Source organism: Mirounga leonina, unplaced genomic scaffold (genome assembly GCF_011800145.1).
Source record: "Mirounga leonina isolate KUSES-001 unplaced genomic scaffold, KU_Mleo_1.0 Mir_125, whole genome shotgun sequence".
Lineage (NCBI taxonomy): Eukaryota > Metazoa > Chordata > Mammalia > Carnivora > Phocidae > Mirounga > Mirounga leonina.
Genome location: NW_023270305.1, coordinates 45,411,178 through 45,433,912, shown reverse-complemented (window position 1 = coordinate 45,433,912; position 22,735 = coordinate 45,411,178). Strand labels below are relative to the sequence as shown.

Below are 22,735 nucleotides of genomic sequence, written 5' to 3'. Positions count from 1 at the left end.
AGAACAGGAGTTTGAACTCACATCAGAGGTTTGAACTCACATGAGCACTCACCAAGTCCGTGCTCATAACTGCTGGTCAGAACAGCCTCAAGAGGAAATTGTTCCACATTTCTGCATAAAGAAATGCTGTTATTACAAATATATGTGACTTGGGGTAGAAAAACCCCTATTTTCACTCTCCTTAGATATATAGAAAATAATTTAAAACTTTGTTTATCCAAGAAAATCCCTCCTACTAGGTGCAGGTATGGTGAGGAGAGGAGACAATTTTTTTTCCAAACTGGAAATCTTAACCCAGTGCAAGAATTTAAACATTCACTAAATTTAAGTTTGAGGTTTTGTCCCTCCCTGCCCCCCACTTCTCTCACTCACATGGCTTAGTGTGCCTGTGGGGTGTACACATGAAAGGGGCCTCTGGCTTCCTGGGCAGCCACAGTATTGACCAGACCCTTGTCTGGTCATGGTCACCTAGAGGTCATCCACAGATCACATTGGTGGCTTTGGCTGGTAACCTGGGGGTCTCATGTATCCCATCCCATGTTTTAATGTTGGGAAATACCTTTTGGATAGCTAACCAATTTCTGTTTTCTTAACAACTACAGCTTTGTGTTGAATTTGCACCAAACATACCACTAATTGATATCAGATCATATTTTAGGTTTTTCCTGGTGTGTGTGTGCTGGAAAAGACAAATTAGCAGAGGTTAAAGGAGTATATATTTTGCTATAATATCCTTTTGATCTGCTCCACAAGAAAAAATACAGTTTATATCTACATATATAATATATATACATTAGATATAGATACATAATATATATTTTATATAGACATATAATATATATATATAACTTGCATATAATTGACCAAAGGTTTCACGTAGTATTACTTTGTTACAGCATACAATAGATCCTAATATTTCTGTTCCATTCTGTTTCATTTTGTTTTTAATGTTGGCAACATCCCACCAAAATGATTTCCCAAATCACTAATAGGTTGCATTCTACAGCTTGAAAGTCATTGTTTTTACGGCCATCAGTCAGATTGACTAAAGGGAAAATTCCTCACAAGTCATTAGGGTGGGGCTGGGCATCCTGAGCTGGGGTCTCTGCAACACAGACAAGAGTTCCCAAATTCAAAGTGCAGTGCTCAATGGCTTGGTTTTGGTCTGGACTGGTATCTTTTTTTTTTTTTTTTAAGATTTTATTTATTTATTTGACAGAGAGAGAGACACAGCGAGAGAGGGAACACAAGCAGGGGGAGTGGGAGAGGGAGAAGCAGGCTTCCCGCTAAGCAGGGAGCCCGACGCGGGGCTCGATCCCAGGACCCTGGTATCATGACCCGAGCCGAAGGCAGACGCTTAACGCCTGAGCCACCCAGGCGCCCCGGTCTGGACTGGTATCTTAAGAAGTTGGAAGAGAGGCAAGAGTCAAAGTCAAGCTTTTTAAGCAGGAGGGAGTCTTGGCTATGGCCCTGGTCAGTAATAGGTGGATAAGGGCTAAGGCCTGGGCTGGGTTTAGGGCTCCAGCCAATTCAAGTGCAATGTGAGGTTAGGAGGAATGAGAGCAAGGCCAAGAAAGAAGCTGGAGAGGAGAGCAGAGGGAGGAGGCAAATGAACGCTGGGCCTTTGACGGACGAACTAATTGCTTGTCCCACTTTGTGGCGCCTGACGCTGCGCACCCTTCCAGGATTAGCTGGGGACCTGGGTGGGTCATTTAGGACATCAGTGACTTCAGCTGGGTGGGGCTAAGGAAAAGTGGGACTGACAGTTTTACAATTTCCATCGTTAGAGCAACTCTCTCTTCCAGGATTAAAAGACTCGTGGGTGATGGTTCCAAATAAAGCTCTGTTTTCCTTTTTGTCTTATTCTAACCCATGTGCAAAAGAAGGGGGGACAATTTAAACTCAATTTGGCCCACTCGATTCTTTCTGACTCTGGTTGTGCATGTGGCTAATGGAAAGAGCCTGTGTTTTCTAAGGAGCTTAACCACAAGGAGGTTTGGAAACTCACATAAGCACAAAAGAATGTATTTCAGAAAACAAATTAGAATGAGACTCAGAGTTCTTATTTTGCTCCTACTCTTTGCATATTATACCTTTGGAAGTAATTAAGCAGTAATCTAAGGGCGCTGCTAGGTTCTGTGTGAAATCCCTCGCTGGGAACTCACAATGAATGCAAAAGTCACAAAAATTTATTGACTTCTGACTATGTCCCAAACACTGGAGATGTCATAGAAAAACAAAAATAAGAAACTCTGGAGCTGCCCCCAGCAGTTACCTTCTTGTGGAGCTAGTAGTGAGGAATGGTGGCTTTGCCGTCCCATGACCTGGGCAACCCTTCTCAAAGCCAAGTCAGAAGGTGGTGTGAGAAGGCATTGACCCTGATTTTGAGTAGACCCAGGTATATTGAATGGACCTTCAAGCACAGAACTCGGTAGGACTGTGTTCAAGCAGAATTCCTGGAGGCCAGTTGAATTCCAAATTTTGCTGAGACTTATACCTGTGGAACCAAGGCACAAAATCCCAAGAAGGAGCCTGAAGGAGCTAGATCATGGAAATCTGCAGGGTTTAGGATTGCATTTGAGTTTAGATTTAATTGAGTCAAATATCAGGGACCTTTCACATCTGCTGATTTTCTAGAACATGGGCATTTCAGCTCTCCGACTATAGTTTGCCTAGCAACTGTGTCTTAAAAGCAGTTAAGAAAAAAAAAAAAATAACAGAGTCCAGTGGAACCTTTCCAAGTCCTACATATATCTGGACTAAGAAGAAGTTTTTATTTCTGCCTTGGAGCTTTGGTAACAATGGCTGAGTAAGCCATTACTGCCTGAAGACATCAGGACTCCGTAACTGGGGTTTTAAGATAATTAACTCTTAAACAGGTTGGCATGATAAATGAGATAGTTTTTATATTGTAGGGTGGTGAGAAGCTGGAATTGAATCCACTCTCTGCCACTTCCCCATCCAACACCCTACTTTTCCAAACCAGAAAATCATTTTATAATGCAAAGTGCAGGCGAGACATGCATGTTTTAATAGAAAGTCCAAATTGAGTCAAAGACCCAACATATCTATCCCTGTGGGAGAAGGACAGATGTTTGAGTGAGGTCACAGTGGATAGTTTCTGAGGCCCCATGGATGACGTATTTAGAGTTCAGGGTTAAGAAGTCTAGCTGTGGCCGGCGGGTGGTATTGAGGCAGGGAGGCAGGACTGTGGCACCCGGCAGGTAAGACTTTTGCTCCTACGGATTTGGGTTAAAGAAATATGAGCAGTAGCCCCAACAAGCTCACCTCCATGCTAAAACCATAAACAACTGACACACAGAAAGGGGCTCTTTCCTTTACCAAGGTGTAATTTGATCTTGGGGTGGGACAGGGTGTCCATGTGCAGGTTAAGGAGGCTCAGCAATAAGGACTAGAAGGATTCCTATATTCCTCTGCTCCTTTAGTAGGTTAGGCCCCTTGGGATCCCATGGTAATCAAGAGATGACAAAAACAGTTTGGTTTCCAGAATCTTAGAGGGTTATATTTACCCTCGATACCCTCGATGCTTAAGGGAACAGACTATATACATCTCAAGTGTGTCCCCAAAAGAGTATATTTTGGGGGCGCCTGGATGGCTCAGTGTTGATTAAGGGTCTGCCTTCGGCTCAGGTCATGATTCCAGGGTCCTGGGATCAAGTCCCGCATCGGGCTCCCTGCTCAGCAGGGAGCCTGCTTCTCCCTCTCCCTCTGCCTGCCACTCCCCCTGCTTGTGCACGCTCTCTCTCTCTTTCTGACAAATTAATAAATAAAATCTTTAAAAAGATGGTATATTTTGGTCGAAGCTTATATAATTGTGTAAAGAATGATCGTGTATAAATGTGAAACCACAAACCTCAGCCGTCTCAGGGCAATTACTAGCCGAGTTGGGATAGGAGAAACAAACCTGTCAATATCTCCTTACCTCCAGGTTTGTCTTAGGGGAATCATTTTATTTTTTTCTTGAGAAAATGCAGTGCCTGCCCATCAGCAAGAAGGTTTCCAGATAGATCCAGACTTTTCTTAACACCCGGGGTATTTCTTAGATCTTTCTCTGTACCTAGCATCAACAAGTCACATGAATTTCACCAAATTGTGTACATTTCACATGTCAGATAGAAGAATAGTGAAAATGAAGTGTTTTATGACAGTGTGATAGTGTGAATTATTATTGAATGACCCTGTTTAAATAAAGGAATGTGAATTGATTTGTGGCTATTCAATAAGGCCAATCTTTGAGAACAAAGAAATGCTAACCCGAGGATTTACTCCAGACCTCTGCTCCTTAGGCAGGTAGCCAAGAATAGCCCCTCAATTCTGGTTCAAGTCCCTATTTTACCAACACTTTACCTCCTCTCCTGCAAGGACAATTCCCACACTGCAGGACTTCTCTACTAATGAGAAAATCAAACTTGGGATAAAGGAGGTATGGGGATGCCTCTTTAATCATTAAGCATCTGACATTACCCCTCAGATAGTACTTGTGGTGGTCATGTGGACCAAAACACAACATTGCATTTCAGAAGAGGGCACAGATGACCAGTGTTAAAGGAAATCTCCTGATTCCAGCGGATAGGAGTTGTAGAATTCTAGATTGGACTATGGCGCATCAATTACGTTGTGCCTCTTGTGAGGGACTTATGTAGCACTGGGCCCTCACCAGGACCCCCAGGACCAGACCATCTACCCCATGGCTGGAGGAAAGCAGCCAGGACCAGTCTTTGGGATTTGAAGTATACAACTGAATCCTGTCCAGGAGGATGGCTGTGATTCTAATGAAAGAGGACTTCCAAAGGTTAAAAGCCTGGGGCTAGTATATGGAATTTTGGTGAGCTCTTAGGAGACTTCCCAGCTGCCATTAGGTTTTATTATTGATGAGTAGGTAGTCCCATTTACCAAGGACCTGTGCTCTAGAGTCATTGACCCATCTGGGAAGGCTCCTCAGGTTCATGTAGGGTCACAGGAATTGGCTGGAGCTGTCTGAGTACCAAACTCAGAGTGTTTATCCAAACGAGGAGGAAGAGCTGGCGTCCAGCTGACAAAATATCAAGAGGCTTCCTTGAGCAATAGAGACTTCTTTCCATGCTCTTCTTTCCTCCATCGAATAAATGGGTTGATGCTGGAGAGGCAAATATCCTTAAATCCCTCACAGGGGGAACATGAAAAAAAAGTGAATGCAACCCAACATCAGGGGATAGTGACTGAGAGATGTACACGGTGCCCTGAGAGCATGGGGTGGGGGCAGTGAGCCCCATCTATGTTGGTCAAAGGCAAGAGGCAGAGACTGCGTTGAGTCTTGAAGAATGAGTAGGAATTTGCCAGTGTAGACACAGAGTGTCCCGAGCGGCTGGAATATGTATAAAGGCTGAGAGACCAGAATAGAAAAGGCCTGTTGGAAAAGGTTTAGTTTTTAAGAGGAAGTGTCTCCAACCCCCTCCTCACCCGAATGCCTGGATCCCTTTCCCCATCTGCCCATCTCCTCACACCCCACTCTGCAGGGCTCTATGCTGCTGCCACAGGAAATTGCTTGTTCTTCCTCAAATGATTGTTTAAATATGTATTTCTGTATTTACTAGAAGAGTTCGGCGTTTTTCAAATGCTGATCTACTATCCTTTAGGGGATTGCTTGTTCTGATCCTTGGTCTATTTTTCTATTGTTTGCCTTTGTAATATTTACTTGTACCAATTATTTACATATCCTGGACACAAATTTTTTGCCTTTTTTATTTGTTACAGACATCCTCTTTCACTCTTGTCTTTGAACCTGTTTATGGCATCTTTTTTTCATTCAGAATTGTAGATGCTTCAGGTAATCAAAATTATCCTTTTCATTAAAAAAAAACTCCTACTTTCTGTACCTAAGCTGAAGAAACCTTCACTAACCTGAGGACATAAAAGTCTCCTTCTATAATTTGCCCGATGGATTTAAAGTTTTGTCTTTCCCATTAGGCTTTAATACATCTAGGGTTACATTTGGTATGAGACAGTGATCTAATTGGCTTTTTTCAATTAGAAATCCATTGTCACAGCATCATTTATTAAAGGGTTAGTTCTCTGTCCTCAGTTTGAATCACCTTTTTCACTGAATTGCAAGACCCCATGTAGATTGAGGTTTGGGTTCTCTATTCTACCTCATTGACTCCACGGTTATATTATGTACCGTGCACATGGGGTCATTTTATCTGATAAGGCAAGTTTTCCAGCTTTATTATTCTTTTTCACAATTGCCTTGATTACTTTTAGACCTTTAATCTTCATTTCATTTTTAAAGCCAGCTTTTGAGTTCGATAAAACATACTTTGAGAATTTTTCCTAGAATTAAAGTTATAGATTAAGTTGGGGAAAGTGAGATAGCCTTATGATACGGAGTTGTCACTGTGTGACTGTAACATGTTGTGTCACTTTTGTTCAGGTCAGGCAGACATATCATTTCTGGATGTGGGGCAGAGACGAGTGAATTCTCCTTATAGAGATGGAATACACTCGATCAGAATGCGAATTCTTGGGATATTGTACCATAAAAGGAAGGCACAAAATCTATTGCACAGATTCATTTTAAATGTCTATAAAATAATCTGAAACAAAGAAAAAAATAGCAACAAACAACTCTTTCGAAGTTAAAATTAAGGCAAATGAGTGCATAAAAAATAAAAGTAATCTGAAACCAGTGGAAACTGTACAAAATGTCAGAGTAGAAGGAACAAACTCTTAACCTCAACAACTATTAGAATGACAGGCAGAAATACAGAGCTCAGCTGACACAGATCCTCAAGTAAAAGGAAAGCGGCATCATAGCTACACAGAAGATTGGGTTAGAATAGAAAAGCCTACTATGAAGTCACTGCAACAGCTTGAGTATGGGCACTATGGAAAATACTTAGAAGCTGAATTGAAGCAGTAATAAATGGTATCAGTAAAACGGAAGTCACTCTTGGGAAATAAAGAAGCCCCCTTCTAAAATTCTGTAATTCCATATGTCCTAGAGAAAGTGTCCCTCTTTTTTAGGAAGAAGATTCCTTTTTAATATAATGAAAGTCTGTAAAGTTTTTCTTTTTTTTATTTATTAGTATGACTAGTTACGTTAGATTTTCTTAAATGTTGAACCATCAATACATTCCTGAAATAAACTCCACTGATTAATTAATTATTATTCTTTTAGATTCCTGCTGGATTTGTTTTGCTAATATTTTATTTAGAGATTTTGCATCTATATTTACAAATGAAGTTTTATTCTTTTTGAGGAGGGGGGATTTGTTTATGTTTGTGTGTTCAGGCATCTAGTTTATGCTAATTTCATTTAAATAAATTGGAATTGTTTTTCTTCCCTAATCAGTGAATAATTTAAATAGCACAAACGTAATGGTTTTTTTAAAGATTTGAAACTGACCTCTGAATCTGGGTGGGCCCAGGGATTTTTTTTTTTTTTTTTTTTTTTTTTAGTGCATTAGTGTGTGGAGTGGGGGTGGAAGGTGGAGTGAAGGGAAGTTCTTTAACAAAAATTAGTCTAAATACCTTTTCAGATAATTTCCAAAATTATAAAAGAGCCCAGTGAATGGATAAGTTGAATGTGAAATAATAGAACATAAAGAAAAATGATACAAGGTAAGGAAAAATGAACACCTGATTAAGTAACATCTGCTTTTGTGTTCCTAGATCAGGAAGTGTGCTGCACCACTGGAATGAAATCTATTACTTTGTGGAACAGTTGGCTCATAAATTCATCAGGTGAGAAAGAATGTGTAGTGCTCTGCTATAGGTAAAACTAGCCTATGTTTGTTATTCTACTAATTACTAGCTACTTTGGGCATGCTTTTTGACAAAGGTAGACTCTCAGATCTTGGACCAGAGACTTGACTTTGTTTTCATCTTTGCCACACGTTAGAATAACTTCCAGTTCTGTGTTTTTAGGACAACGCTGATTTGGTTATAAGACCAAAATTTTACCTCTGTTTCTCTTAATGGATTCTATATTCTTCTAGAAGGATCTTTAACATTTTTTTCACAGTGGACCATTCTGGGCCAGTTGGCTTATTTTATTTTATTTTTTTTTAAAGATTTTATTTATTTGACAGAGAGAGACAGGCAGAGAGGGAACACAAGCAGGGGGAGTGGGAGAGGGAGAAGCAGGCTTCCCTTGGAGCAGAGAGCCCGAAGCGGGGCTCGATCCCAGGACCCCGGGACCATGACCTGAGCCGAAGGCAGATGCTTAACGACTGAGCCACCCAGGCGCCCCTGGTTGGCTTATTTTAGTTGGACTCATGTGTAAACAGTGTAGAGTGTAAGGTGACCAACTCATCCCAGTCTGCCCAGAACTTTCCTGGCTACAGCACTGAAAAATCTCACATTCTGAGAGCTCTCCTCAGTCCTGAGCAAACCACCCTGTTGGTCAGCTGAGCTAGGTGTCTTATCAGATAGAATTCTCTTAGCATTCTTTACACCACTTTCCAAGGGAGGACAATCCAGTTTTGAACATTGTCACTATAAATATTGCAGAGCCTTGGAGGTCCTACTTTCCAGTAAGTATAGATGGCCACTATAAGGAAAAGGAAAGAAGGTAATTTCACCCTCCTTGGATACAGCCTCCAAGGGATGACAGCTGTGATTGCTTTCATGGATGTGCTTGAAGCCAGTTATCAAGGTCTTTGGTAAAATTGTCCTGATCATTGTGAATTCTAAGGCAGCTCCTCTCCTGTGTCATGGCATCTGTAGAGTCTTCCAGCCCATGTGAGTAACCATAAACTTCTTCTTTGAATAATGTTTTCTTTATCTCAGAAGACAGGTTGTCCCCTGAGACCAAAGTAATGACAAACGCATTCCCTCCAAATTCAGTTACTGGTCTCTTTCCTGCCTGCCTGATTGGAGGGAAAGGGTTAGGAGATGTCCTCTCTGTGATGCCAAAAATTGAAAGCTGCAAGCAGGAAGCATCTAAACCCAGATGAATGGGAAAAGCAGATGCTGAGAGGAGAGGGGGGAAGGGGAGATAAGAAGCAAATACATGGGTGGTATTAAAAGCAAAATATTTGAGGGAATTGTAGAAGCTTAGAATTGAAAGCAACAACTTCCCAAGCTATCCTAAGAGGTATTCGCTACCTTCAACTTAAATAGCTCTGGTGAGAAACTGCTGTCTTTGGAGGCAAACAATCCAATAGTTGGACCATCCCAGTTTCCAGAAAAGCCTCTTTGTCATTGAGCCAACATGTCCTTTCCTATACTCTCATCCATTATATCCATTTTATCCTTCAGAGTGCTATAAAACAAATCTGCCTCTAGACACTTGACAGTATCTGTTGTGTCTCTGTTTGCTCTTCTGGTCTTCTGTTCTCTCTGAGGACTCTACTGGAAAAGGCTTTGAAGTTAGTCAGATGTGGATTTGAATCCAAGCTCCATTGTGCAACTCTAGCAATTGACTTACCTTGGTTGAACCCTGGTTTGCATGTGAAAATTAAAAGACAAAACATGTGCAAACCAACTAGCCCAGCACCTGGCTTAGAGTGGCCACTCAGCACTTCTCTTTCCCAGTTCATTCAGCAATTCCAGATGCCTCACTATCTGAGTAGCAAAGACACTGAGAAGTAGGGATTGGGAGGACTTAACCCAATCCTTTCATTTTATTGATAAGGAAACTGAGAACTAGAGAAGTTGACATGGCTTAATGCAGACCACGAGGCACTTTCCTCTGGTTGTCTCCTCTGGCCCTTCTTGGCTATGGGCCCCCCCTCAAAGTGTGTCACCAAGACATCACAGTCATGCAAACTGTATTTTGACTGCTGCAGCCCAAGTACCTGTTGTAGCACCTGACACATAGCACATGCTCACTCAATAGTTTTGGATAAATGGACAGATTCTGAAAAGGAATGAACGGTTTTTATTTATTCATTTTAATAAAGAGTCTAGGCAGCTGATATTGCAGGGGGGATATTCATTGAATAACAGTGGCTGATGCCAGTACAAATATTACCATTTCCAATTTTAATTGGATCCTGGGAATTTCAAGTTCTTTTATTTGTCTTTATTCTGACCCCCTCCCATTTTCCGAGTAATGATGCTGACTCTTCACAATTTCCTTCAAGACCCCAACCCACACCTCTCACCCATCACTTTCAGCAAAGAACTTCACCTCCTATTTCACCAAGAACCCTGGAAATAGCAGAAAAGTGATGTCCTCATGTTCCAGACCTATTCTTAAAGGATGCATGCTTGCCCTTCCCATTGTCTCTGAGATTCAAATATCCCCCCTTTGAAGGTGACCCCTCCATTTTAGTCCATTTATCCCATTGTCTCCAATATCGTCCAGGTCTTTGTTTCTCTCTTGGATTTTTCTCCACCTTTCCTCTGGCTCCATTTCCACATCAATAGACATAAACAAATCTCTCCTGCCCCATGTCTGAAAAAAAACAAAAACAAAAAAACCCAAAACAGAAAATAATGAATCTCCTAATTATGTCCCTCTATAGCTACTATAGATACCTATTTCTTACCAGTATCTCTTACTCACTCAAATATCTTTAAAGATTCAGTGTCTCCATATCCGTACTTTTATCATTCATTCCTTGACTTGCTTCCATCTGGCTTCCATCCCACCTCCCACCTGCTGGCTCTCACCAAAGCCCCTAAGTGATGCCCTAAGAGGACAAAGACAGTCTTGCAGTGCTTATTCTGCTGGATACAGGAGCTTCGTTGGATTGAGAGTTTTCCCTCCTTGAAATTCTCTCCTCCACTGGCTTCTGGTTTCTCCTTTCACCCCACTGACCAGAGCCAGGTCCTTAAATATTGGTGTTGGTTCTAGCAGTGGCTCACTTCCCTTCTCACTGCTGACTCTGTCTTGGAACAATTCCACTCACATCAGTATGCTGAAAACTTCCAAATTAGGTCTCTTGCCAAGACTCATATACCAAATATACCAATTGCCTCTTGGAACCCCACATTTCTCACATTTCAAATTCATTTTTTCCAGAGCTGAACTCTATACAAAAGAAGCAGGATACTATATGGTGCTTAAGAACCCAACTTCCAGAACCAGAAGCTTCATTTTAAGCCCCAGATCCACTACTCTCCCACTCTGTGACCTTGGGGAAATTACTTTATCCTTCAGGGTCTCAATTTCCTTTCGTGGAAAATAGGAATAATAATAGTACTGATCTCATAAAGTTGTTACAAGTTTAATGAGATAATACATGCAAATCACTTACAATAGTGTCGGCCACATCGTAAGCACTTGATAAGATTGACCATTATTATGTTATTATGATAATTATGATGGTCATTATTATCATTTAGGACATGGTGTTTTGCTGATTAGCAGCAGTGAGGTGGTAACAGGCAGAATGGTGTCATGGACAGAGAGCCCAAGTCTGTTTCAAGATACCAACATTCAATTCGCTAGGTACTGCTTGGGCTCCTAGCAAGTATAAAACACCAGGGTAAGCGTTTCCAAAGATGCATCAGACACATGGTAATGAATGTAGACTTCATCCTGGCGGCAGTAGGAACCATTGGAGATTTTATAGCAGATGAGTGACGGGTCTAATTTATATTTTGGGAAAATGGTTCCGGAAGCAGTGTGAAGAATGAATTAGAACACAGGATGATGCCCAGCAAGGTCACCAGCTAGGAAACGATTGCAGTGGTCAGATAGTTGAGGGCAAGGTCCTAAGTAAAGAAATGGAAAAGGGGGCGTTTGAGAAATGTTGCAGGAAGTGGGAACTATAAGATACGGGGGCCAGATCAGGGAGGGGAGGGTACTGCATTGTGAAGAAACAGGTTCATGCTGTGACAGATGAAGCGGTTGGCCACCCAAAGAGAGCCCAGCAGTCTACTGGTGAATCCACTACACCCTGATAGTCCATCTTTTGTTTTTGTCTTTTTTAATGTTTGTTTTGTTTTTGTTATTTCTGCCGGTCCATCTTAAAGACAGAGAAATATGTTTGGTCCTCAGCTGAGAGTAGTTCTGTCTCCCAGAGTGTGGATTTTCCATGGACAGAGCGCCCAAGCACTGCCATCTACAAACCACGCTGCTGTGTTCACGAATATTGAAAAGTGTAACTACCAAGCAGAGTGGATATTCTTGTGGCCCATCAGCACATTCTCCCCTTATAGGATAACCTCCTTGGGAAGCCAAGGCGAAATTAAAAGTTGTGGTGATCCTGCTTTCAGAGGAAAGGGAATTCGTAGTATGATCTTAATGGCTGATGGCATCCAACTGCAACAAGCTCAACCACTCTCCACGTTAGCATCCACTCGACTGCCATGGGGACGCTATCCAATCTTACCTATTGGGGTCCCCCTTCTATAAACACCATGCAGACCAGTCCTCGTCTGGGGTCGTATCTCTTCAGACAGAGCACAGGGCAGTGATGAATTTTAGCTTTTGTACTTGTAATCCACCCTTACTGAGCAGCGGGGTCAAATCAGAGGCAGCCTCCAGGAAGACAATGCAGGTCTTGCCTTTGGTCCGCAGCTTCGAGTCTGCTGCTGGCTAAAGACTTGCAGCACCAGCTGTGGAGGCCCTCTTTGGTTTGAAGGGCCTCAGCTTCCGCAGCCGTGATACAAAAGGGAGAACAGAGAGGACGACCAGAAGGAAATGGCATTCCACAGTCTTTCTATCTGCCCTAATGGAATTTCTTTTCCTTTCCAGCCCACAGCTCAGAATGTCCTTTATTGTCTTCTCCACTCGAGGCACAACCCTAATGAAGCTAACAGAAGACAGGTAAGGATGCTCGCCTTCCCTGTGCCTCAGTCAGTTGAGCGTCTGCCTTCGGCCCGGGTCATGCTCCCGGGGTCCTGGGATCGAGTCCCGCATCAGGTTCCCTGCTCAGCGGGGAGCCTCCTTCTCCCTCTCCCTCTGCCTGCCGCTCCCTCTGCTTGTGCTCTCTCTCTCTGGCAAATAAATAAAATCTTTAAAAAAAAAAAAAAAAGCCCACCTTTTCTTGAGTAGTTTGGATATTTGTACCCTAGTCCTGGCCCTCTCAGTCATTTTAATCTTATAGTTCTCTTTTCACTTAAGCCTTGAACTTTGCACATTGACCCATCTGCTAGTTTACTCTGTGATAACTGATGGAATTCCCTGATGTTGGTGAAATTCTGTAAACGACTAAATCACATTAAGGTAGAACTTATATTTGATTGGCAAGCCGGTCTGCTAACTTGGAGCAAAATGGGAGCAAACGAAATTTTGGGGGGATTCTATTTTCTTTTATTTAAATTAGATTTATTTTGTGGATTAAGATTTCGGAGATATAATAAACATACTGTGAGAGAAATAAGAACTTGAAATATTATCATACATAATTACTAGGGCAGGGACTAGAAAGGGAGGGTGTACGGGACCACGGAATAAAAGGAAATTTGAATCAGGTGTGGAAAACTGTTGTTGACATAAAAGGATTACTTAGACCTAGCTGAACAAAAATATTATTTTGGATTTTACCACTTACCCATGAAAGCTAGCAAAAATCGAGACATGCCATTTGTTCATAGTTAGGATGGTGTATTGGGAGTGGAGGTAACAGTTTTCCTGAGTTAAGGACTCTGTCCACTTTTTACAAAGTGCTATGGTAGGTGGGGGCCGGGGGTGGGGACACATGTGGGACTGTTGGCAGACTTGCGTATGGACACATAAGGAAAAGGAAAGGAGGAGGGGCAAGCACAGGGAGGACAGGGAGACTTTCTTCTTCTAGAGAGCAGAGTAGGACCAACAAGATGGAGTAAGGTTTTCTGGATTTTGCACCAACACAGCAAATCTGAGCTAGTCCCCATTTTTCTCCACATTTTTGTTTCCTGTGTGTAACAAAAAGAATACTCTGTACCATATAGAAGTTTCCAAGTCCTGTTTCTCCTTTAGCAGTATCTTTTATTCACACATGCCATTTGCGATGCACAGAAACCCCATTTTAAAAACAGGGGTTTCTCATTTCCTATTAACAGAAGTAGAAACTGAGGCCATATCATGTTCCTAAGGATACCAAGCAGAACCCACACTAGATGCAGGCTCCACATTCTTGCCATTGTACCTTGCTGCCTTCTGTTATTACACAGAGAATCATAAAGCCCAGGAGAGTTATGAGACTTTCCTTCAATATTGGCCAAGGATTTTAAGAAGCTCTGAGACAGTGTCTCTGGCTTATGGGCTATATGGAAGATTCCTCCTCTCTCTGTCTTTACATGATGACATCCTTTATGCAGAGATGCCTTTTGTTCCAAGAAAACCCTCTCTCCCATTCTTCACATCCTCCTACAACCCAGGCTGCCTGGTGCTGCTCCTTGCTGACTCCACTCATTGTGTGCTTGAGTTTGGCCCAGAGACCTAGATCTTACATCCTCTGTGGGTATTTTGTGTGCTAATGCTCATGGCCTCTGGGAAGTGGGGAGGGCAGAGGGGATCACAGATTTACAAACACTGTTAAAATGCCGGGGCTTTCAGTCTCGTCTTGGTTATGCTAGTTCAAATTAGTCATCTGAATCCGACTTTGAATCTACTGTTTTATGCCTTAACTTCACTACTCCTAGTTTCCCATACCAAGGAGAAGACAGAGATTAGAATCTCCACTTTGCAGGAAGCAGTATTTAATATTTAAGGGCTAAATATGCATCAAACAGCGAAAAATGCCTTGCTAAAGGCTGTATGGGTTTCACATGGTGACTGCTTGGCCTTACCTCTGGGTCAGCTGGCAAAGCATGAATGGTTTACTGACACTTCCCCAACCTTCTCAGCCCAGGAGAAATGTGGATGAGCCTTCCCTCTCCGAAATACTTTCTCATGAGATTGGCTAAAAGAATTAGGCTTTCAGAACTTCCAAGCTGGTACTATTTCTGAAAGATATGACTTCCAGTGTTTTAGTTGGTCACAGGAATTTTTATGTTTTTCTCCATATCTCATTTGATCTTCACAATATCCCTATAAGAGAGTAAAAGATTCGTTACTGTACGGATGTAATAAGTGAGGACACAGTGTAAGTTAAAAAAAAGGTGTTCAAAAACAGGACATGAATTCACAGAGACTCTCGTTTCAACAAGAGCAAAAGATTGTGGGTAAACCAAAAGAAATACTATCGAAGGAATATTTGCATCCAGCTCTTGGGATCAAATCCACATAAAGAAAACCACGAGAAGCTTGAAGAAATAGAACAGAAAATAAATATCGTGTGTTGAGATGTAGTAAAGGAATTACAATCAGAATAATAATACCTACCATCTGTGTCTTTTATCTGCTAAGCACCTTACATATCATTTCTCATGTATCCCCATATAACCAGTATAATTTCAATTTCCAGTGGGGTCTCATTGTTTTATATGGAATATGCCATTTTTCACTATCTGCTTTCAAGATTTTTTTCTTTATCTTTAACTCTCAGCAGGTTGGCCAGGATCTATCTAGGCATGGTTTTCTTTGAGTTTATCCTATTTTGACTTTGCTGAGCTTCTTGAATCTATAAATTTGTCTTTCACCAAATTTGAGGAATTTGCAGCCATATTTCTAAACTATTTTTTCTGTACTAGTCATTTTCTCCTCTCTTTTTGGGATTCCAATGACACAGATTTAGACCTTTTGGTATGATTCCACATGTGTCTAAAGGTCTGCTCAATTCTTTTCCAATCTTTCCTCTTTCTGTTTTTCAGATTAGATCATCTGTATTGATCTATCTTCATGTTCCCTGACTCCTTCCTCTGCCATCCCCATCCTGCCATTGAGCTCATCCATTGAATTTTTTATTGCAGATACTGTGATTTTCAGTCCTAAAATATCTATTTTGTTCTTTTTAAAATTTTTATTCCTCTGCTGAGGTCATCTATCTTTCCATTTATTTCAAGTGTATTTACCTTTACCTCATGGAGCAGAGTTATAAGATAAATATATAAATATTTAAATATATATGTAAATATACAGTATATAAGATATAACATAAAATTAAATATATTTTATATAATATAATTAAACATGTAATGAGATTACATATGAGATAAATATATTGGATTAACTATATGTAATGTAATTATAGTAGAATATATAGAAATATAATAGATAATACTAGTAGAAATATAGTAGAAATGTAATATATAAATACTATAAAATAAATTCATAAAGCATATTTATATGCTTTAAATTCTTTGCCCGACAATTCCATAAGCTCAGGATTGGCATCTTAATTACCTTCTCTCATGAGAATTGGTCACATTTTCTAGGTGTTTGTACATCGAGTAATTTTAGACTATATTCTAGAAGTTTTTAATACTAGGTTGTTCAGACATCTTCAAATCCTCTGGAGAATATTAATCTTTCTTCTCTACTTGAACTAGGTTCAGACCACAAGCTCTATCTCTTCTGTGAGTGGTGGTTTTTATTTCAGTTCAGTTTTGAAAGCCTTTGCTAAGCTGCTTTGAGTCTGTCCTATGCACGTGCAGCTCAGAGATGAGCCTGGGACTTACACAGCTTCACAGAATTACTGGGACCCCCTTCTCCAGTTCTCTATCCTGCAGGATTCCCCACACACTATGTTTCCCACTTAGGCTGCCCTTTGCAAGTCCGCTAGCAAGAAGAATGGTGTTTCTCTTGGAGTTTGGCCACTACACTGCTTTGTGCCGTTCTCTACTGAGGTCACCCATGGGGCAAAGGCAGGAGTAATCAAAGAGAAATGAAAGTGGGGATTCTCTCCACATTCTTTGAACCCCAAGGGCTCCCTTTCCCAGGGGCCTGAGATATGGTAACCTCCCAGGCCACTACCATGTGACTGAGACCCACCCTCAGGTTAAAGCCCTGAAAGAAAAGAGGGGGGGAAATATGGAATCCATCCTTGTCTGGGTTACTTCTCAGGTTTTAACTACCCTGCACAACTCATCTGCTTTGTTTACTTTTTATTTATTTTTTATTTTTTTTTTAAAGATTTTATTTATTTATTTGAGAGAGAGAATGAGATAGAGAGAGAGCATGAGAGGGGGGAGGGTCAGAGGGAGAAGCAGACTCCCTGCTCAGCAGGGAGCCCGATGCAGGACTCGATCCCGGGACTCCAGGATCGTGACCTGAGCCGAAGGCAGTCGCTTAACCAACTGAGCCACCCAGGCGCCCTGCTTTGTTTACTTTTTAGAGTCCTTATGTGTTGGCTTTTTTTTTGTCCAGAGTTTCTCTAATAATCACCAGGAGAGATAGCCAGTAGCAAGTTTACTCCATCTTGCCTATTACTTCCATTTTATAGATAAGGGACACTGAGAATCTGAGTTCAGAGAACTTGCAATGGTCAAATAACAAAAATGGGAGAATTAGTATTCTGATTCTGGTTTCTGGGTTTGGTCCAACTCATGTGTTCTGCATTATATCATGTTGCTCTTCCAAGATTTCTTAACTTCATCAGTTTGCAAAACAGTTGAAAAATTGTAACACATCAGCGTAATAAAGGATCCAATGTTAATTTAAGTACTGTAACATCCATGAATGTTAGGATACATTATGTTAGTATTAACTACTGCATATGATTCCCTGAGTACTCCCTGGATAGTCTTTTTCCTGATCTTACTTTAAATACTTCAGATATTTCATCATTTGGAAATGAGATCATCTCAAGGAAGTCCAACTCTTCCTTTAAAAGAAATCAAGAATAGATACTCAATTTAATCAAATGAATTTTTGGCATCTATTAAGTTGATATTTTTTTCTTTGACCTACTAACACAGTGAAATGCATTAAAAAGATTTTTTAATATTGGATCATTCTTGCATTTCTGGTTACACTTGGTTGTCATATATTATTATTTTAATGTAGAGTTGAACTCTTTTCTGCATTTTATTCAGAAATTTAGCATCAGTATTCATAATTATGACTGGACTGCTATTGTCCTTTTTATGAATATTTTTACCTACAGTATTTTTATACTTTTTTTTTTTTTACATGTAGATCATTACTTCTAGAAATTAGTCTGATGTAAGGTATAGGGCCAAGATCCATCCTTTTCTTCTAAGACCTTAGCCAGTTTTTCCATCATTTGCTGAATAATCATTTACTACCAGTTTGAAAAATTATACTCTTTCATAGACTTGGATCCATTGCTGTGTTTTCTATGCTGATACACTGCATTTCTGTCTGTTCCTAGCTAGGGCCACACTATTTTTTATTAGTTTTGGCATCTGGAAGACCAGTCCTTCTTCACTTCTGATCTTGAGTGAAAATCCCCCTGGTCTTTAGTAGTTTTTTTTTTTTTCCCCCTACCATGGTCATTTTAAATAATTTGTTTAATGTACCACAATATTCTTGGGATTTTCACTTGAATTGTATGGAAAGTGCAGAATCACCTTAGCAAAATGGCATTACAGTTTTACTGTATGTATTTTCTTATCTAAGGATATATCCCTTCACTTATGTCTCTTATTAAGGTTTTGTTGTTTTCTTCAAATCAATCTCAGTGTTCGTTTTTTCCTAGGCATTTTTAAATTTTCCTTCCATTGTGAATGAGTTTTTTCTGTTGTATTTTCTAAACTACTGGTTTATATAATTTCTACTTTTAAAATTTATTGATTTGGGGGGCACCCGGGTGGCTCAGTCAGTTAAGTATCTGCCTTCAGCTCAGGTCATGATACTAGGGTCCTGGCATTGAGCCCTGCATCGGGCTCCCTGCTCAGTGGGGAGTCTGCTTCTCCCTCTCTTTCTGCCCCTCCGCCTCCACTCCTGCTCAGTCTCTTGCTTTCTCTCTCTCTCTCAAATAAATACATTTTTTAAAAATCTTAAAATTTATGAATTTTTGTTGGTGGACTAGTATGTGATTAAATTTTATTTATCACCCGTGAATGTTGGACAGTAAAGAAATATATTGATTAAATTTATCAAATATCTTATGTTTTTGTTTACTTGATCTGTGAAGACAGTGAGGTATTTTTTAAACTTTCCGCCATAACTGTTTTATGTGAATCTCCAACACACTGCTTTATAATTTATGCCATATTGTTTAGTTCACATGGATTTTCATTATGGACTATACTTCTAATCAACATAAAATAACCTTTCTGTTACCTTCCATGATTTTTAAGTCCTTTGTCAAAAAAATATTATGAACTTAAATTTCTAAAAATATTTTCCTGCTATATCTGTGTCTACCCATTTATCTTTTACCCTTCTTTGATAGTTTCATTTTCCACCAATGATTTGAAAAGTATAATTTGAAAAAGTATAATTTCATTTTTATTCTAGTAACAGCTCCCAGTGAATTTTGCTTGTCTTTATAATGGCAAGAATTAAGTAATATCATTTAATCTCCTTGCTGAATTTTTAAAAAATTATTTGCATTATGTCTCATAAGTACACACACGTACATGTACATATTTCTTTTCCAGCACTTGAAGTTTTTATTTTATTTAGTTTTTAATTTCTTAGTTGACTGAGTCTTTTTTCAGGTAAAATTTTACTGAAAGGTATGTGAATATTAAAATTTGAAGGCTGAACTTATTTGAGAATTGTTGTTGTTCATCTCCAAGTAAATATTTTAATTGAATATAAAATTGTTATACCCTGACTACCTTTTCCTCTAAATTTACTGGAAAATGACACAGTGCCACCTTGTATATATTCTATTCTCTATTGCATACAGAAAAATGCCAATTTAGTACATTTCTCCTTTGTGAGTCGCCTGTTTTCTCCTTCTGGATACTTGTAAAAAAAATTTTCCTTGTCCTTGGTATTAAAAAAATTAGGTCAAGAGAATATATCTAGGTGTGGATTCCTTCATTGATTTTGTATAATACTTTGTATAGGATTTGAGCCTTTCCACCTGATAACAAATATCTTCAGCCTAAGAAATATTTTTCTATTACTTCTTTTATTATTCCTTTTCTTCTGTCCATTTGATTCTTAAATCTATTCTAAACTCTTTTTTATATTCTAAATTCTTACTCTTATTTTTTAACCTTTATCATTTTTCTTTGAGTTCTTGGAGAATGTTTCACTCTTGTCCTGTAATTCACCAATGTTTAATTATTTTGTTTGTATTCAACTTACTGTTTGCAGCTTCTATTGAAATTTTTTACTGTGATAAAATATACACACCATAAAACTTATCATTTTAACCATTTTTAAGCATACAATTCAGTAGCTTCACATTGAGCAACAATCACACTACTAGCCATCTCCAGAACTTCTTCATCATCCCAAACTAAAACTGCCCCCAGCCCCTGGTAACCTCTATTCTACTTTCTGTCTCTATGGATTTGTTTATTCTAGGTACCTCATATAAGTGGAATTATATAATATTTATTCTTTTGTATCTGGCTTATTTCGCTTAGCACGTTTCCAAGGTCCATCTGTATTGTAGCATATGTCAGAATTTCATTCCTTTTTTAAGGCAGAATAATATTCCCTTGTATATATATACCACAATTTGTTTATCCGTTCATCTGTCAGTGGACATTTGGGTTAGTTTCTGGGTTTTTTTGTAGGTTTTTTTTTTTTTTTTTTTAAGTAACAGTCATTCTAATGGATGTGAAATGGTATTTCATTGTGGTTTCGATTTGTATTTCCCTAATGGTTAGTGATATTGAGCATCTTTTCATGTGCTCATTGGCACATTTGTGTATCTTTTTTGGAGAAATATCTATTCAAGTCCTTTGCCCATTTTTTAATTAGGCTGTTTTTTATTGTAGTTGTTAAGATCTAAGAGTTCTTTATATATTCTGGATAGTAATCCCTTATGAGCTATATGATTTGCAAATATTTTCTCCCATTTTGTGGATTACTTTTTCCCTCTGTTAATAGTGCCCTTTGATGGACAAAAGTTTTAATTTTGATGAGTCCAGTTTATCTATTTTGTTATTTGTTGCCCACGCTTTTGGTGTCATCTCCCAAGAAATAATTGCCAAATCCAACCACTTGAAGCTTTTCCTCTATGATTTTTCTAACAGTTTTCTAGTTTCAACTCTCACAGTTAGGTCATTGATCCATTTGGAGTTAATTTTTGTATTAGCTTTTAAAAAGGGCCCAACTTCATCCTATTGCAAATGGATATCCAGTTTTTCCAGCCCACCTATTAAAAAGATTGTCTTATCCCCATTAAATGGTTAGCACCCTTCTTGAAAATTCTTGACTATACATGCAAAGTTTTCTTTCTGGGCCCTCTAAACATCTATCCTTATCCCAGTACCACTCTATTTTGATTAGTGTGACTTTGTAATAAGTTTTGAAACCAGGAAGTGTGAGTCTTCCAACTTTAGTCCTTTTTCAAGAGTGTTTTGGCTATTTGGTGTCCTTTGAGATTCCATATAAATGTTAGGAGAAGCTTTTCTATTTCTGAAGAAAAAAAAAAAGCCACTGGCATTTTGATAGGGATTGCGTTGAATCTGTAGATCACTTTGGGTAATATTGTCATCTTAACAATTTTAAGGCTTCTGATCCATGAATACAGGCTGTCTTTTCATTTATTTACGCTTTTTAAAATTTCTTTCATCTTTCATTTATTGTTTTCAGTGCCATTGCATTTTTTAACTGACAGATAATACCTTTCAACCCTATGAATATTTTTCTGATCCTAAATTTTTCCTTTTGTGTATGTGTGTGGCACCCTGCTATTGTGTTAGAGACGGAATATCTTCATCATGAATATGAATTGCAATTGCTTTATGTGCTCCCTATTTTTTATAAGAGTTTGCTTCAAACGGGAAATTTTCTCAAATTCCTCAAATTGGTCCTCTTCTTCCCAACTTCTGAGATTTTCCTTAACATAGTGACTCAAAAAAGGAACAAGTAAGTCTTTCAGTACTGGGATTTGGGGTGAGTTCTGTCAGGGATCACGAAAAATCTTTGTTGAAAATGTAAAGATCCCAGGCTAAGGACTGTGGGAAAATTTAGATGTAGTATAATTTTTGCTTGGAAGTGGTAGAGACCTAGTAGTGTGTCCAAGGTAAGGAAGAAGCTGAAGCCAAAAGAAGATGGTCAGGTGTAGGTGCTGAATCGCTGTGTTAAGAAATGAGCCCACCACCAACCCCGGACTTTTCTCCTCATGTCCTAGAATTACAGGCTGCTAGGTCCTTCCTCAGCCTGATCTCAGCAGCTATGCTTCTCACAGGAATTATCCCAAGTGTCTGGCAGGTGTATGGCACTCTTACCTATTTTCCAGCAGGGAAAAACATTTTCCCCTGTTATAGTAGTTTTAGCTGTTTCTATAGCATTATGGAGAAAAAGGGGGAAGTTAAAATATGTGGACCCAGATCACTGTTTTCACCTGGAAATCTTGCCTTACTTCTAAACTTTGCAAGTTTAAAAAACAAAGCATAACAGAACAACCATGAGTCAAAGAATTATTATGTCTTATCCAACCCTCTCCCTGGCCTCATTTTACTACTCAGAGAGATTGAATTATTTGCCCAAGTTCATACAAGTTGTCAGTGGTGGTAGAATTTTTTTAACTCACAAAGTTAAAAATTTTAAATCTAGTGATTTTTTTCTATTACATTACTTATCTACCCTATTTACTGCATCTATATGCATACTGCTGTTTTTGTTTCCTATCTGGGGAATACTAAAATGGAAGCAACCACTATGTATATGTGCAAATGCATAAGTACACATACTTTTTGTCTATATACAATCTTTTATTAATGGCTTATAATGTACCAATAACCTAGAATACTTTTCTCAACTATAATAAGAGAAAATTAATAATACCTACCTTGTAAGATTGTTAGGAGAATTATTTATTATATGTATTATATAGATGGGGATACTGAGTCAAAGAAGGCACAAAGCCACTCT

General features: G+C 39.3%; 1 protein-coding gene and 1 long non-coding RNA gene across 4 annotated transcripts in view; one reads left to right on the top strand and one right to left on the bottom strand.

Annotated features, from left to right (window-relative positions):
* The window catches only part of ANTXR1 (ANTXR cell adhesion molecule 1), a 248,285-nt gene that overhangs the window by 19,028 nt on the left and 206,522 nt on the right, over nt 1-22,735 (top strand). For all 3 annotated transcript variants that reach the window (XM_035001390.1, XM_035001391.1, XM_035001389.1), the window contains exons 2-3: nt 7,672-7,743; nt 12,653-12,724. In XM_035001390.1, the coding sequence (XP_034857281.1) occupies nt 7,672-7,743; nt 12,653-12,724 (144 nt within the window). The remainder of the gene's footprint in view (nt 1-7,671; nt 7,744-12,652; nt 12,725-22,735) is intronic.
* Nucleotides 10,126-22,735, bottom strand: part of LOC118008025 — a 213,313-nt gene continuing 200,703 nt past the window's right edge. The window contains exons 6-7 of the long non-coding RNA XR_004678538.1: nt 14,671-14,911; nt 10,126-10,402 (exon numbers count right to left, since the gene is read on the bottom strand). This is a non-coding gene — a long non-coding RNA (uncharacterized LOC118008025). The remainder of the gene's footprint in view (nt 10,403-14,670; nt 14,912-22,735) is intronic.